Source organism: Littorina saxatilis, linkage group LG9 (assembly GCF_037325665.1).
Source record: "Littorina saxatilis isolate snail1 linkage group LG9, US_GU_Lsax_2.0, whole genome shotgun sequence".
Classification (NCBI taxonomy): domain Eukaryota; kingdom Metazoa; phylum Mollusca; class Gastropoda; order Littorinimorpha; family Littorinidae; genus Littorina; species Littorina saxatilis.
In genome coordinates, this window is record NC_090253.1 from 58,560,781 (window position 1) to 58,579,143 (window position 18,363).

The following is an 18,363-nucleotide window of genomic DNA, read 5'->3' on the forward strand; positions in this document are numbered from 1 at the left end:
TAAAACTTTACACATCTCCAGAGTGTGATAACCTACGAACATGACATAGGTGTAAGTGTTTGCAGCTAAACACAAGTAAAGTATTCTATGGTTCTTGTTTGTTTCGAAGGTGTGGTTAATCTTCATTTATGTTCAAGGTCACTGCTCACAACAAAAACAATGCGTTAATACAGTACATTTATTGGTCGTTTTGTGTTAGTAACCTCCTCCCCCTACCACACCCTGCCATTGCAAAGGGAAGTCTAATGAACGATAGCAAATCTTGTTTAAAAAAATTCCCAGCTTTGCAAAACAACAAGAACAAGTGATTCTAACAACTGCCCAATTCCATCGATCGCTACTCGCCCCCCCCCCCCCCCCCCCCAACGTATAGAGTTGCTTATACCCAGATGTTTTAAAGAGTCTTAAATCAGACATGCTTAGGCGTTTTTTAAAGCCTTTGTTTTCTTGCTTCCTGCAGAATTTGGTAATCTGAGGCTTTTGACTGACGAGAAAGTCCCTGCACTCCTAGAAGAAAGCCTAGAAGCACAACATCAAAGTCAAACTGACAAAACGATGCCTCCCGATGACAACTGGCTCAGGGAGGTGTGGAAGTTCCTGCAGGGACAAGACCTAAAGAGCTATGATCATCTGCCCCTCCTTCCCTGTCTCCATGGAGACACCCTGACCCTGAAGCCTCTCCAGGGAAAATACTTGTGTGAAAAACTTGACGGTTTTCCATCTGCCCCCAAGGCCCTTCAAGGATCTCTTGGTCCCCTAGGTGTAAACGTCATCACCAGTCTTCCTGACTTCGTTCTGCATCATAGAGACGTCATCCATTACCGAGTTCAGCCACCCTCTCGTTTGGGCGTTCTCAAGTGTATGGCAAGCCTGGCCACTGAAGACGAGGACAACCTTGAACAGGCGGTGACAAAGTTCAACACAGAGTCCAAGGCTGATGAAAAACGTGCCTTGGTAGAGATTCTGGCTGACGCAGGGAACAGCAATGATGGTTTTGAGGAAACCGAGTGGAAAGCTGCAATATCTGTCCTCAAACGTTTGAATCTTTTTCCTGTGTGGCCGGAATGTTTGCACAAAGCAAAAATTCAACGTATAAAAGAAGGCCAGGCAAAAGTTAGGCATAACAAAATTAGCGACATTTCAACGGAATACAGCAGTGTTGAAGAGGTCAGACAGATGACCCCTGATGTCAGTACTCCCCTTCCACCCGCACTTCGGTCATCGCCCAAACTGCTTAGTTGTGACACTAAGAACCAACGGCAGTTTGCCATGGCTCTTGGTGCAAAGGAAATGTCCTTGGAAGACCTTGTCGCCAGAGTCCTGACAGATCTTTTGAACAATCCATCCACTGTCTCAACGACTGATGCCTACAATAAGGATGTCATAGCTTTTGTGAGCTATTTTTTGCAAAGCTACACATTTCAGACCAAGCATTTGCAGAAGCTTGCAAAACAACTGCAGTTTTTACCTTCCTACTTTTCAACAAAACTGAAGAAGGCAGAGGAGCTTTATGACCCCGATGATGAACTGCTTCATGCACTTTTCTTTGGAGAAAACCGATTTCCTGACAAAACATTCTATCAAGGTAAACAAACCCTATTTCAAAACTTAAAACTGCTTGGGTTGCGAAGCAGTAGTGAAGTCACTGGTCAAGATCTGATTCAAACAGCCATTGAAATCAAAATATTATGCAGTAGCAAAAGATCAGAGGACATCGCCACAGCACAGGGAAAGGCCAAGGCGATGTGGACCTTTGTCCAGAAACACGGCCACACACTAACCACAGACACGGTGCAACATCTGGCCACGCTGCAGTGCCTGCCTTGCGTCACAAGCAGAGACCACGCCCCGCCTGGCTTCCCTGCCGCGCTCCCTGTGTGTCCCGCACAACACCAGGCCTTGGGCATCTCGCGTGCCGTGGACATGTGTCACTACGACAAACTGGAGCTTGTCGGGACCGTCAAGCCAGTGGTGCTTTCACCCCTTACTTCTGACTGTTCCATTTCTTCCTACTTTTCCCAGCCCACTGCATATGTTGTCATCGAACACCTGAGCGTTGTGATTTCCAAGTTCAGTAGGAAACAGTCACACCAATTTTCTAGCATTTTGCATCACATTTACACAGAACTGAATGCTATGTATCGTGGCGGTGAGAGGGTTGTGACAGAAAAACTGAAGGAGATGAACTGCATTTTGACGGAGAAAGACGGGTGTTTCCGGCGTCCGGGGAAGTTCTGGATAGCGGATGAGGACAGCGATGACCTTGACCTGTCGCCATACTGCTTCCCGCTGCCCTCTGACATGGTGGATGTGGGTCTTGACGAGCTGTTCGCGGCGTGCGGCTGTCACCAGGGACAGGGATGTGGAGTTCTCACAGAGGTCCTGCAGAAGATTCAGACCAAGCACGCACAGCTTTCCTGCGATAAAAAGGCTTTCAAAAAAGATCTGAAACTTGTACGAACCGTCCTTCGAGCCATTGTCAACACAGGGGAATATAACAAGGAAGACATTCTCTTGCCTGTATACTCGACCAACCCAAGAGAACTTAAGTTTGCCTTGGGCAGAGAGTGCACGGTAGCCCCAGACCCGGATGTTATAGAACTGCTAGTGGAGGAAGAGGAAGGAATGACCTTTGTCCATCCTGACCTTAAGAAAAGCGTTGCTCTGAAACTCGGAGCCCTTGACCTAAAGAAGAGGACAATGGCTGGAATGGATGACCTTGACATTGATGAATCAGAGCTCAGTGACTCAGAGTTCGGCCAGTATGAGAATCTGACGACCAGATTGCACAACCTGCTCCGTGAGGGCTACACTGACGGCTTCTCCGTTCCCAAGGTGAGACCGGTCAACCTAAGTTGTTTCACAAATAATCATTATCATGTATGATTGTAAAAGACGTGGGATTGTGACAAAAACAATTAATTGCATGTTTTGCTCCATGGTATATGAATTCCTTCGAGAACACACTTCTTTAATATGAAGAGAGAATCCAATAACTTTACAAACGTCTGGCTTCAAACAGCTTAGACAGTCAAACCATTGACTGATACTTCCGTATGTTTAAGTAGTAAAAGTATGCAACAAATGTATCTAATGAATCTGTTGTTAGATCAGTTTAATGACCTGTAACATAGACAAAACGGGACACAAGGAATAACACTGGTGCAAGTGACTGCTCAGTACGAACTCTTGTTCACAATGAAGGAATCTGGGAATAACTTTTTTTTCCTTTTTTTTTCAACCCGTCATTTAGGCTGTTGATTTAAAAATGTAAGAATTTGATTGATACAAGAAAAAAGACCTATGAAGAAGGATGCTCCCAGCATGAAAAAAAATAAATAAATAAAAGGAAAAAAAGCAAATAAGAAGGGTAGTAGCAACCTGCATGCAACTGAGGTCCAAAAAAAAGAAAAGAAAAAAAAAGGGAATAACTTTTTGGAGAAGGGGGGGGGGGGGGGGGGTATTTGTTGTGGAAGAGAGGCGACCCTTTCAAAATAGTGAGATTAACACGCGTGGTCAAGGATTAATGAACGCAAGCTTTCAAGGCCGCGGTGAAAAGCGAGTTGTGATGAACACATTTTTTAAAGGAAAAAGTCATTGCATCGAGCGGACACTGCATAAAGTGCACATCGATCACAGTGTTCAATGTTTACACCATAATGGCTTGCTTTAACTGATCAGTGATGTGTGTTTGTCTTTCTGTTTCAAAGGGGTGCAACTCTTCCATATGTAATAAATACCTCGAAAGAGTTATTTCCAAACAGGTCTACTTTTGACTATCAATTTATTGACGAAAAATCACCTGTTTGCAGCTAAAGTTTGTTATAATTATGCAGCTAGTGTTATATTTTAGCCGCTCTTGAAGTATCCTCACAAAGTGTGTGTTGTGCCTGCAGGAGCTGGTGCAGAACGCAGACGACGCCGGGGCGAGCGTGGTGAAGTTCCTGGTGGACGAACGCGACAACGGCGACTGGAGGAGCGGACTGGTGACCCCCGCCCTCGCCGACCTGCAGGGCCCGGCTCTCTGGGTCTACAACGACTCTGTCTTCACCAGGGACGACTTTGACAACCTGTGCAAGCTGGGAGGGGCCACCAAGAAACAGGACTGCAGCAAGGTGGGTCAACACTATCTGATAACCTTCACCGGATCACTCTTTAGACTACACAGTCCGGATGATGAGGGTCGACATAAGTCTTCAGCGTAAAAAGTATGGGTCTTAAACGACCGATGCCATCTGATTAGGGATAAACTCTTTACCGCCTCTTTGCAGAGTATGGGTCAAACACGACCCACGCCATCCGTATAGGGATAAACACCGTAAAATGGCTTCTTTCCACGAGACACAACACCCGGACTGTGTAGTTCAAATGACATCATTGTTTATTTGTTTGTTTACAAAGATAATCCTTTCAAAGTCCATAGGAAAGTGGTATAGTGTTTGACGACTACATGAAATTTCAATCCAAAACTCCCAATAGTTTTAGATATACAGACACTTTTGTGAGGCTCTGGGTCGTCAACGACCCAGAAAACGAAGTTGTTAGTTGATGTCTTCTTGCAGAGAAACACAATTAAGACAGCTGTTTTCGTTTCTAAGATGTATTTTTGAGTATGATAGTTGCCATCACTGGTCAGCTTCAAAATGTTTCTACTGTCTCATTTGTGATGTCACAAAACATAGAACAAATGCACGTAATGACAACTATGTCGCATTTTATTGCTTTATTGAACACATCAGTTTAGGTTCACTCTAAATTGCATGCTCATTTTGATACCAAACTTGAGTCCAAATGAAATCAAATTCAGCTGTTCTTTTATGACACCCGTACACAATTTCACGCTATGCGTTTTGATAATAATGTGTATTTTTATTCCGTTCTGTTTTCAGTTTCGTCACACAGGCATGTCATGTTGAATTTATTTTTATGACAGCAGATATCAAAGTTAACTATGCCGAACTGAATTTTGTACCCCTTTTTCTTAACAATACTCACCAGTCGTACAGAGAATATCGTTTGTTTTCTTTGTCAAAAGGTGGGGAAATTTGGCCTGGGGTTCAACGCGGTGTACAACGTGACTGAGGTGCCCAGCATCTACTCTGGCAGCACCCTGGCCATGCTGGATCCTCACCAGCGCTACCTGGACAACAAACGCGGCAAGAAGATGGACTTCAGGGACATCATGAACAAGGTGCTGCTCAGACGGATGCCCAACCAGTTCAGGCCTTTCCAGGGGGTCTTTGGCTGCGACATGTTGAACAAGGACTGGAAACCGTTCTCTGGAACTCTCTTCCGCTTCCCGTTCAGGACAGAAGGGCAGGCAGAGAAGAGCGAGATCTGTCAGGAGGCGTTCACTGCAGAACGACGAGAGGACTTCATGGAGGGCTTGATGTCCAAGGCGGGCAACTTGCTGCTGTTCCTTCAGCACGTGAAGCGCGTGGAGCTGTACCGTCTGTCCAGAGACTGCAGGGACCCCGCAAAGGCCCAGCGTCTGATGGTGGTGCAGCGAAACTCTGTACCTACAGTGCCACGCAAGTTGCCAGGCACCGAAAGCATCTTGGAACATTTCTCACAAGCTTGGAAATCAGCAGTTGAACAAGACGAGTCTTTCCACGAGCAGAGTTTCATTGAATGTGTTACAATTTCCAAGGAAGCTGAACAGAAAAAGAAAAGACACAAAAAGACAACACAGTGCACTTTTCACATTGCCTGGACACCAGGAGCAGGAGAATCGTGTGACACAGCACGTGAGACAAGCAGGGAAGGCTTCATACCGCTGGCTGCTGCTGCCATTCCCACAGATAGTGAAGGAAGGATAAGGCTAATTGAGTCTTGTCCCAAAGGTATGTGTGATGTTTAAATACTTATTAATATGATCTTTTGATATTTGCATATTTTGCAAAGGTAGAGGTCACAGTTGCATGTAATATGTTGGAATTTTACAGCTGGTTCACATGAATGCATTTGACAGTTCATCCAGTTTCCATCTGAGTCTGGTCACTCTTTTGTTTTACTGTGATCAAGCTTGACGTTACTTGTAGCAAGCCGTTTTATCTTAACTTAAAGCAGAACAAATGCCATATTGTTAGTTCTACTTCTTCATTCTTGAAACCGTAGTCACAAGCATGTGATGCCGGTTGTTCTTCTTTATGTCAGTGAGGCCTTTGTTTAGGATTTTACACAACGGGTCATCTGCTCTGCTTCCTCCCACTGGCCCGGCAAGTTTCCCTGACTGACCTTCCAGTGCAAATCAACGCGCCTTTTGCCTTGACGTCTGACCGCCGGGGGCTGCTGTCTCAGAATGAAGATGACACAAAGCTCATTGAAGGACGGTCTGTTGTGATTATATGGAAAATGACTCCCACCCCTTCTAAACAGAAGGAGAGAGAACAAGAAAGACAGATACACAGACACTGAGACAGGCAGACACAGACACACGCACGCACACACGCACGCACGCACGCACACACACATACATACACACACACACACAAACACACACACATACACACACACACACACACCACACACACACACCACACACACACACACAACCAGCAAAATATTGGCAAGGAAACGAAAGCTCTACCCCCTGAACAAAACCTGCTGCAGATGGCCTACAAAATTACACATACATTTTATTTTCTTTCAAACTGACAGAAACACCTAAGCAATTCACGTAGACCGTATAGATCAAACCTCTCATGCCATTTAAGCGAACAATATACGTTATTTGCGTTTTTGACCAAAATATGACATTTTACACAGATCGAGACAGTCATTGTTCTCCGAGACCGCAATAGCGGTCGAGGTGAACAATGACTGTCGAGATCTGTGTAAAATGTCATATTTTGGTCAAAAACGCAAAAAACATTTATGTATCGATCGAATTCCTTTCAGGTACTATGACTTTGTTGTTGTTTTGACGATTGAACGAGCACACACACACATGTATGCAATCAAACACATAAGCTTCATATTTGGGCGTTTCAGGTTGACCGAAACTTCAAAGGAACTACAAAACACACGTCATGTACTGACTTTGTTGTTGTTTTGACATTGAACAGCACACACACATGCAATCAAACACATGACGTGTGTTTTGTAGTTCCTTTAATGAAACGCCCAAATATGAAGTTTTGTAGGCCTCTGACGTCACATGGCTCAAAGAAGGGAAATCCAATGTCCGATCGATACATTATTCCTTATTTGCGTTTTTGACCAAAATATGACTGTCGAGATCTGTGTAAAATGTCATATTTTGGTCAAAAATGCAAATAACATGTATCGATCGAATTCCTTTCAGGTACTATGACTTTGTTGTTGTTTTGACGATTGAACGAGCACACACACACATGCAATCAAACACATAAGCTTCATATTTGGGCGTTTCAGGTTGACCGAAACTTCAAAGGAACTACAAAACACACGTCATGTACTGACTTTGTTGTTGTTTTGACATTGAACAGCACACACACATGCAATCAAACACATGACGTGTGTTTTGTAGTTCCTTTAAAGTTTCGGTCAACCTGAAACGCCAAAATATGCAGTTGTGTAGGCCTCTGACGTCACATGGCTCAAAGAAGGAAAATCCAATGTCCAATCGATACATAAAGGATTATTTTTCTTACAAGGTTAAGAGTCTGCTGTAGTCAATTCCTTTTTTATTGACTCACATGCGAAGCAAAAGTGAGTCTATGTACTCACCCGAGTCGTCCGTCCGTCCGTCCGGCCGGCCGTCCGGAAAACTTTAACGTTGAATATTTCTTGGACACTATTCAGTCTATCAGTACCAAATTTGGCAAGATGGTGTATGATGACAAGGCCCCAAAAAACATACATAGCATCTTGACCTTGCTTCAAGGTCAAGGTCGCAGGGGCCATAGATGTTGTCTAAAAAACAGCTATTTTTCCCATTTTCTCTGAGGTTTTTGAGATTGAATACCTCACCTATATATGATATATAGGGCAAAGTAAGCCCCATCTTTTGATACCAGTTTGGTTTACCTTGCTTCAAGGTCAAGGTCACAGGAGCTCTTCAAAGTTGGATTGTATACATATTTTGAAGTGACCTTGACCCTGAACTATGGAAGATAACTGTTTCAAACTTAAAAATTATGTGGGGCACATGTTATGCTTTCATCATGAGACACATTTGGTCCCATATGATCAAGGTCAAGGTCACTTTGACCCTTATGAAATGTGACCAAAATAAGGTAGTGAACCACTAAAAGTGACCATATCTCATGGTAGAAAGAGCCAATAAGCAACATTGTACTTCCTATGTCTTGAATTAACAGCTTTGTGTTGCATGACCTTGGATGACCTTGACCTTGGGTCAAGGTCACATGTATTTTGGTAGGAAAAATGTGTAAAGCAGAAGGTCAAGCATGTGAGTCGTATGGGCTTTGCCCTTCTTGTTAACCTTGCCCCCCCCCCCCCCCCCACCCCTGCCAAATACTGCATCCTTCTTTTGAACCTCAACCACAGGAACCACATTCATGTTATTACACGTATGTTTGCATTTCTGCCCCCCAAAAACACATCTCTTGGCTATTAATCACGCGTTTTGGATTTAGGATATCTTTTCCAGGAGGCTATCGACAGGAAATCAAATAAGGGTACATCCCCGCCCAAAGACACGACAGAACCCTGAATTTCGAATTAATATAATCGACCAAATTTAAACATGAGTAAAACTCAGCACGCTGTGCATACCGATAGAAATGCCTGTCCATCATGTTATGCCTGTCAAACGCGTGCCTTTGTGGCTATCTCGCCTATTCTAGTTAATCATGCTATTTGTATCTTTATTGGTGTAAAGCGAATGCATCATTTTTTGTAAACGAAAAAGACACCCTTGTCTGAAAATATGGACTTAAAAACTCACTAAAAACTATTGCATTTGAATTTGGGTATTTACTATGTAGAGAGATATTCTACAAGAACATTTTTAGCAGTGCTTCCTTCGTTTTTCAGGTGGAACATGACTCTGTTCTCGGACCCAATCCCCAGAGCCTACCTGGCTGCCTTGGAGAGCGTGGCGCCGACACAGACATCAGCAGAGCCGTACTACAGCCTGTGGCCCCAGCACACAGCACAGCCACTGAGGGAAGGCCAGAGTCCACAGTGCGAGCTGTACTCACACTTCTATCAGCTCTTGGTGCAAGAAAACTTCGCCGTCTTTCTTCATCCCAGTGGCTGCACAGGCTTCTCTGACTCCTTCTTCTTTGACCCGGAGCTTAGTGACACAGACATTGGCCGGGTAGCGTTCAGGGTGCTTGAAACCTTCTGGGAGGAGACCGAGTGGAGTGCTGGTCGTCTAATTGACCTCCCGCCTGGCGTGACTGACAGCATCTCGCGGTCCGGACAAGACGTCGCCTTCAGACAGAGAGTTATCACCATGGAGCAGTTCTGTCGCCGTGTCCTCTTCCCTAAAGTTGACCAGGACCACCCAGCGCTAGAGACCGGGGACAGAGACCGGCTGGTTCTGTACGCCCTGAAGTCCCACAATGCCGCGCTGCACAAGCTGGTACAGTCTCACGCCTGCATCCCGTGTCGCCCTGACGGACGTCTGCGAGCTCCGGCCAGTCTGGTCCACCCCCACGGCCTGGCCGCCCCACTCTACTCCGAGGACGACGCCAGGTTCCCACAGCGTGAGGGGGAGGCAGACTTCACCACCCACACCGCCCTCAGCCAGCTGCTGGAGCTGGGCATGGTGAAGGACACAGTCAGCAGAGAGGAGCTGAAGAAGCGTGCTCAGTCAGTGGAGACGGTTGACGAAACAACAGCTGTGCAGAGAGCCAGAGCCATCATCACGTACTTGCTGAGCCTTGGGGAAAAAATGGAGAGTTACGCGGCAGTCTTGAGAAACATCAAGTTCTTGCCGGTTTTGAAACAACCCGAGGATTGGCCTCTAATGTGGGCTGGACAGGAGAAAACCTTCGCGGCGCCTTCTGAAACGTTTTCCATCAGCCTAAAAGAGCTTGTGGGTTGCCAGGCAACGGTTCTCAATGAAGTTCCCTTGGACCTGTCCACCAAAGACCGGGACACGTTGGGTTCACTGGGAGTCACTCAGGATAAATATATGTCCTTGAGTAAAACGCGGTTGACAAAAATAACCGTCGCTCAGCTGATGATTATTGCCAAAGACCCCTACGCAGTGTCCCCTAGCAACTACCAGGATGTGGCAAACATCTGCAAGGAGATCTATCAATATCTGGACAGTTTCTGCAGTCGTGACCGGAGGAAGATGTACGAGGACCACAGGCTTGTGATTGAAGGGCTGAGAGAACGAAAGGTAGTGCTGACGGGTCGAGGCTTCCAGGAAGCAGGACGTCTAGCCATGGGATCGGGGAACGACCTGGAGCCATACCTAACGTACGTAGATGAAAACACATGGCGCAGTCCCAACCTCTTCGCTTTCCTTGGCGTCAAGGCAGCGTAAGTGTATAACCACTTGTGACAGTATGTCCTTGCTGTCTTCATGTTATGTGGACGAAAGTAGCCTGATCTGAAATGAAATATTTTCTTGGTCACAAACCAACCTTGCAAAACTCTTGCTGAACAAAAGATCAAAAGAGACTTGCTAACTGATAAGGTAGGTAACCACATTGATGATTGGTTACGCATTCTTTCATTATAAAAACAACAAGAATGACTAGATTCCCAAAGATACAGAGTAGGTTATGAATAACAGCTGTTAGGAGATCTTCAGAAAAGATAAGTTTGGTCAGGTAAAACACTAATTTCAATTATGTCAGTTCTATATTTTGTGGTCAGCAAGATGATGTACACAAATTGTCAAATAAAAGGACTTTGAGTTAATTATACCAAAGTTGCACCTTTTCCTCCGCTATTAAGCCCAGCCCGTAAATGTAAGTCTTGTTATATCGCTTTCTTACCTTTGATTTCAGATACGGAGTGTCGGATATACTGGAAGCGATGCAACAGCTGGCCTTTGACCATAGTGAATTCCGGTGTGACAGCAAACTTGTCGACCTCCTTCTGAAGATGGCAGAACTCCTTGAGACAACCCTCCAGTTGGAAAAAAGAAAGCGACTTGAAGAGGAAGAAGCTCGTGGTCTGTACCTGCCTGACACAAAACGATGGTTGTATCCGATCAGCGAGCTTTGTCTCAACGACTGTGATTGGCTGGATGAGTCAGACACCATGCACTTCCTGCATCCCAAGTTCTCGGAGCATCTTGCTCTCGCTCTTGGCGTCAGAACAAAACGAGAGCATGACGAGGTGATTAGTGTGTGTGTGTGTGTGTGTGTGTGTGTGTGTGTGTGTGTGTGTGTGAACCCATCCATCTGTCTGTTTGTTTAATTGGCTGTCTTATTCCATATCTCTGATCTTTCCCTCGCTCTCTCTCTCTCTCCATGTGTGCGGGTGGCAGGCCAAAGAAAGATTTTTGATATGACATTCCAATGTTTTTTTCCAAGCAGACAAGAACGTCTACCCCAAAGTTTTGTCCCCCCCCCCCATATCTTTTTAACCTCTCTCTCTCTCTCTTTCTCTCTCCATCCATTCAATATCTCACTCCCTCTTTCTCTGTCTCTGTCTGTCTGTCTCTCTCTCTCCCTCTCTCTCTCTCTCTCTTTCTCTCTCACTCTCTCTCTCACTCTCTCTCTCTACCTCTACCTCTCTCTACCTCTCTCTCTTATGCTCATTTAAAACATTGTCCGATGGATTCAAAGTAACTGTCGTGTAGAGAGAGGTTTAACTGAACAATTTGTTAGGTAGAAATGTCTATGTATACATGTCACGCGCCAGACTCTGCCAATCGTTACACTCCTCGCAGGACGAGTTCTCAGAGTCGTTCGGTCAGCACGAGGAGCTGACCAACCGTATCAACCGTTTGCTGCAGGGCTACACGCGGGACGCCTCCATCTTCAAGGAACTGCTGCAGAATGCGGACGATGCCGGTGCCACAGAGGTCAGTGACGTCCCACGTTTTGGGCAGAGATAGAAGCTGTCATGTTTTTGTTTTGTTACTGTAATTACCATTTAGGGTACGAGAAAATGAAAAAAAAACTACACAATGACATTGCGTATTACAACTGAACATTTGAGAAAAGAATATTTTGTACATGCTGCAGATTACATATACTCTAGTCGGAAGACCCCCCCCCCCAAAAAAAAAAAAAAAAAAAAAAAAAACCCAAAAAAACAACAACAAACAAACGAAACACACACACACACACACACACACACACACACACACACACACACACACACACACACACAAACACAAACAACAACAAATAATACAGAAACAAAACAAAACAACAACAACAAAGAAAAAATATCTTTAAAGATTCTACACAACTAGCTGAAAGGCATCATGAAAACCAGGACTGGCTTATATTTATATTCTTTCTTCAGGTTCGGTTTGTGAAAGATTTTCGAAATCATAGCACAGAAAAACTTCTCAACGAAAAGTGGAAAGAGATGTTTGGCCCTGCCCTATGTATATTCAATGACGCCAGCTTTACACCACGTGACATGAAAGGCATCCAGGATCTAGGGGAGGGAAGCAAGGGGCGGGACGCCTTGAAAACTGGAAAGTGAGTTGTAATGGTTTTTACATTTAGTCAAGTTTTGACTAAATGTTTTAACGTAGAGGGGGGAATCGAGACGAAGGTCGTGATATGTGTGTGTGTGTGTGTGTGTGTAGAGCGATTCAGAGAAAACTACCGGACCGATCTTCATGAAACTTGACATGAGAGATCCTGAGTATGGTATCTCCAGACGTTTAAAAAAAAAAATTGATAGATATCTTTGATGACGTCATATCCGGCTTTTCGTGAAAGTTGAGGCGGCACTGTCACGCTCTCAGTTTTCAACCAAATTGGTTGAAATTTTGGTCAAGTAATCTTCGACGAAGCCCGGACTTTGGTATTGCATTTCGGCTTGGAGGCTTAACAGTTAATTAATGAGTTTGCTCATTAAAGTTGTCATTAAAATTGATTGCATCGTATTCTTCATCACATTCTCAATCTAAAAATATATACATATGACATGTTTACTCTTAAAATGTGATCACATTTAACAAAAATAGATTAATTAGTCTTACGATTAAAATTTAAGAAATCGACCCAAAAATGATTTCATCTTATTCTTTATCATTTCCTGATTCCAAAAACATATAGATATGATAGGTTGTATTCAAAACAAGCTCAGAAAGTTAACTGGAATACAGAAATGCGCGCTTTCCTGCTTAGTGCGCTAATCTGGCGTGTCAATATCACTACGTTTTGCACGTGGAAGATGAGCGATTTCCTCCACCCGGGGATTGACGAAGGTGTACTGGTGAAAAAAATACAGTGCCTTCAGTTTCATTCCGTGAGTTCGACAGCTTGACTAAATGTAGTAATTTCGCCCTACGTGACTTTTGTTTTTTTTAGCCTTGCTGTTCCTGATAAATTTTTATCTCATGACAATTTTAATATGCATTTGATTTTGTTGTTTGTTTGTTTGTTTGTTTGCTTAACGCCCAGTCCACCACGAAGGGTTATATCAGGGCGGTACTGCTTTGACATTTAACGTGCGTCACACACAAGACAGAAGTCGCAGCACAGGCGTCATGTCTCACCCAGTCACATTATTCTGACACCGGACCAACCAGTGATTTTGTTGTTGATGATGGTGTGTTTGTGTGTGCTTAACATGCTTTTGTTGTTGGTGGTATTATGCTTTTATGTTTGTATTTTTATTGTAAATGAAAATGTCTTTTAAAAAGAATGAGTGAATGACTGAGCTGGTAAAAGGATGATGTTTGACTTCCATGTTTGTGGTGTGTGTTAGTGATGTGTATTGCACAATTTGAAAGGAACGCCTTTGTAGTAGTCAAAGTTACACAAAACCACTTAGGTAAGCAATACTTCCCTGTGTGAAAGGATGTTGTTTTACAGGTACGGAGTTGGCTTCAACGCTGTGTACAACCTGACCGACACACCCTGCTTCTGGACCAGAGTGGTGCCTGAACCTGGCGACACTGCACAGGTCTGTTTGGTGTTGTAGTTATAACTGTGAACAACCTGGTACTCCACAGGTCTGTCTGGTGTTGTAGTTATAACTGTGAACAACCTGGTCACACTACTCAGATCTGTCTGGTGTTGTAGTTATAACTGTGAACAACATGGTGACACTGCACAGGTCTGTCTGGTGTTGTAGTTATAACTGTGAACAACCTGGTCACACTGCACAGGTCTGTCTGGTGTTGTAGTTATAACTGTGAACAACCTGGACACACTGCACAGGTCTGTCTGGTGTTGTAGTTATAACTGTGAACAACCTGGACACACAACACAGGTCTGTCTGGTGTTGTAGTTATATCTGTAAACAACCTGGCCATATTACACAGGTCTGTCTGGTGTTGTAGTTATAACTGTGAACAACCAGGCCACATTACACAGGTCTGTCTGGTGTTGTAGTTATAACTGTGAACAACTTAGTCATACTGCACAGGTCTGTCTGGTGTTGTAGTTATAACGGGGAACAACATCGTCCTACTACACAGGTCTGTCCGGTGATGTAGTTATAACTGTGAACAACATCGTCACACTACACAGGTCTGTCTGGTGTTGTAGTTATACCTGTGAACTACCTGGTCACACTGAACATGTCAGTCTGGTGTTGTAGTTATTCGCTTACAATCCAACCGTTTTATCCAATACAATTTCTTGTGCTACTAAACAATACTCACACCCAACGCATGAAATCATTCCCAAAACCATATCTTTTATAGGCGTTGTCTGGTGTTGTAGTTATAACTGTGAACAACCTGGTCACACTGCACATGTCTGTCTGGTGTTGTAGTTATAACTGTGAACTACCTGGTCACACTGAACATGTCAGTCTGGTGTTGTAGTTATAACTGTGAACAACCTGGCCACACTGCACAGGTCTGTCTGGTGTTGTAGTTATAACTGTGAATAACCTGCTCACACTGCACAGGTCTGGCTGGTGTTGTAGTTATAACTGTGAACAACCTGGACACACAACACAGGTCTGTCTGGTGTTGTAGTTATAACTGTAAACAACCTGGCCACATTACACAGGTCTGTCTGGTGTTGTAGTTATAACTGTGAACAACCTGGTCACACTACACATGTCAGTCTGGTGTTGTAGTTATAATTGTAAATAACCTGGCAACATCACACATGTCTGTCTGGTGTTGTAGTTATAACTGTGAACTACCTGGTCACACTGAACATGTCAGTCTGGTGTTGTAGTTATAACTGTGAACAACCTGGCCACACTGCACAGGTCTGTCTGGTGTTGTAGTTATAACTGTAAACAAACCTGGTCACACTGAACATGTCAGTCTGGTGTTGTAGTTATAACTGTGAACAACCTGGCCACACTGCACAGGTCTGTCTGGTGTTGTAGTTATAACTGTAAACAAACCTGGCCACATTACACAGGTCTGTCTGGTGTTGTTATAACTGTGAACAACCTGGCCACATTACATAGGTCTGTCTGGTGTTGTAGTTACATGTATAACTGTGAACAACCTGGCCACATTACACAGGTCTGTCTGGTGTTGTAGTTAATCGATTGATATACAACCTATATATCCAATACAACTCCTTGTGCTACTAAACAATACTCGCACCCAACGCATGAAATCATTCCCAAAACCATATCTTTTAAAGGCGTTGTCTGGTGTTGTAGTTATAACTGTCCACTACCTGGTCACTGGTGTTTAACGTCGTTTTCAACCACGAAGGGTTATATCGCGACGGACAGGTCTGTCCGGTGATGTAGTTATAACTGTGAACAACCTGGTCACACTACACAGGTCAGTCTGGTGTTGTAGTTATAACTGTGAACTACCTGGTCACACTACACAGGTCAGTCTGGTGTTGTAGTTATAACTGTGAACAACCTGGTCACACTATACAGGTCAGTCTGGTGTTGTAGTTATAACTGTGAACAACCTGGCCACACTGAACAGGTCTGTCTGGTGTTGTAGTTATAACTGTTAACAACCTGGCCACACTGAACAGGTCTGTCTGGTGTTGTAGTTATAACTGTGAACAACCTGGACACTCTGAACAGGGCTGTCTGGTGTTGTAGTTATAACTGTGAACAACCTGGCGACACTCCACAGGTCTGTCTGGTGTTGTAGTTATAACTGTGAACAACCTGGTCACACTACTCAGATCTGTCTGGTGTTGTAGTTATAACTGTGTACAACCTGGTCAAACTGCACAGGTCTGTCTGGTGTTGTAGTTATAACTGTGAACAACCTGAACACACTGCACAGGTCTGTCTGGTGTTGTAGTTATAACTGTGAACAACCTGGCCATAATGTACAACACTGTCTGGTGATGAGTTGTAGTAATGACTGAGTCATTCTACATGACCCGTCAAAACAAAAATAGGCAGATGCCATTAAGTGCATAGCTTTGTGATGAGGCTGTATACCATATATTGTACAAATTGTATATGACTAGAAAGGCCATCCATATCCCTACCATATTCATCAAACAGATTGATTGTACATGATGTAGCATCTATACAGTAGAACCTACAACACAGACACCTTCCAAAATAAATCCTTAAAAGCAGGGTTCCCGCATTAAAATCGTCACAAAATCAGAACATCTTAAACGGAGTTGCTTTAGCGTTTGCTGTTTTTTCTTCTAATTTTTGGATTGATTGTTGGTGCTGTTTTTTGTTGACTTGTTGATGTCTACCAGGTTGAAGAGAAGAAGCTGGGAGAGAAGCTGTGTGTGATGGACCCCAACTTCTTTGTGGCCAGTCCCCGTGCCAGACGACCGGGACAACAGCTGTCAGTCACAGACAGGTTCAGGGCTCAGTACTCAAACATGCTGGCCCCGTTACTGCTAGAAGGTTGGTAGCATTATAAAGGCTGCAATTCAAAAAAAGGTGTGTCTCCTGTTTATGTAGACAGGAAATCGAGACGAGGGTGGTGATGTATGTGTGTGTGTGTGTATGTATGTGTGTATGTGTGTGTGTGTGTGTGTGTGTGTGTGTGTGTGTGTGTGTGTGTGTGTGTGTGTGTGTGTGTGTGTGTGTGTGTGTGTACATCAATTCTGGAAAAAACTGCTGGACCGATCTTCTTGAAATTTCACATAAGGGTTCCTGGGTGTAATATCCCGAGATGTTTTTTTATTTTTCGATATATATCTCTGATGACGTCATATCCGGCTTTTTGTGAAAGTTGAGGCCGCACTGTCATGCCCTCATTTTTCAATCGAATTGATTGAAATTGTGGTCAAGCAATCTTCATTGAAGTCCGGACTATCGGATTGCATTTCAGCTTTGGAGCTTAAATTTTTTGGGGGATTAGTTAGCTCATTAAAGTTGTCATTAAAATCGAATTTTTACTAAGAGATTTAAAAATGAATGCATCGCATTGCTCAATTTCTCCTGAATCCAAAAATATATACATATGATCTGTTTATTATTATTATTATTATTATGAACATTTGTGCGCCTAATCTAAATATAGCCCTAGGCGCTTACAAAATATACAATACATAGTGAACATTATACGAAACACAAATCGACGAGGACCAAGACACTCGGACTCCTACACTCGCAGACAGACGCACAGCGAGAACGCGACGCACTCACTCATACCAACTACAGGCACATGCATTCTGAAGACGGAAAAACAGTCATAAATAAATAAATAAATTATTGGATACATAAAGTTAGTTGAGAGAAGAAGAATAGAGCTGGAAAGGGAAGAAGAAGGAGAGAGAAAGAGACAGATTAAGGACCAGCAGGAGAGGGGGATGGGTGGTCATTAACAGACTAGTGAGGGAAGAGGTGTGTTTTGAGTGAGGTTTTGAATGATTGCATAGATGTGGAGTGCCTGAGTGAATGCGGGAGTTGGTTCCAGATGGATGGGGCCTGGTAAGAGAAGGTGCGCTGGCCATATGTTTTGGTGCGTGCTGATGGTATCCTAAAAAGGCGGGTGTCTGCGGAGGATCTTAGGGAGCGAGAGGGGGAGTAGACATCAAGAAGGTCAGAAATATAGCTACGGGACAATAGATCAAAGTTTCTAAGGCAGAGTGTGGAGATCTTGAACTGAATCCTCTGTTGAACAGGCAGCCAGTGTAGGGTTTGAAGAAGAGGGGTGATGTGGTCGTGCTTGGAAGAGCGAAAGATGAGGCGAAAGATGTTTACTCTAAAAAATGTGCTCAAAATTACAGAAAATAGGTTATAATGTCAGTAATGCGTTCACACGCTACGCGGAGACGAGCATCACCCGTCTGGGTCTTTTGGTGTGGTTAGTCGAGACTATCTTAAAATAGTCTCGTAGTCTCGGCGATGCCTGATTTTTGGTGTTAATATGTTACTTTGATGCTTTCA

General features: G+C 43.9%; 1 protein-coding gene across 1 annotated transcript in view; it reads left to right on the forward strand.

Annotated features, from left to right (window-relative positions):
• The first annotated feature begins 555 nt into the window (after window positions 1-555).
• Window positions 556-18,363, forward strand: part of LOC138977295 (sacsin-like) — a 36,254-nt gene continuing 18,446 nt past the window's right edge. Inside the window, exons 1-11 of the mRNA XM_070350195.1 lie at window positions 556-1,036; window positions 1,670-2,835; window positions 3,897-4,115; window positions 5,036-5,843; window positions 6,173-6,332; window positions 8,983-10,446; window positions 10,920-11,253; window positions 11,810-11,944; window positions 12,364-12,575; window positions 13,923-14,013; window positions 16,719-16,872. Coding sequence (XP_070206296.1) covers window positions 556-1,036; window positions 1,670-2,835; window positions 3,897-4,115; window positions 5,036-5,843; window positions 6,173-6,332; window positions 8,983-10,446; window positions 10,920-11,253; window positions 11,810-11,944; window positions 12,364-12,575; window positions 13,923-14,013; window positions 16,719-16,872 — 5,224 coding nt within the window. The remainder of the gene's footprint in view (window positions 1,037-1,669; window positions 2,836-3,896; window positions 4,116-5,035; window positions 5,844-6,172; window positions 6,333-8,982; window positions 10,447-10,919; window positions 11,254-11,809; window positions 11,945-12,363; window positions 12,576-13,922; window positions 14,014-16,718; window positions 16,873-18,363) is intronic.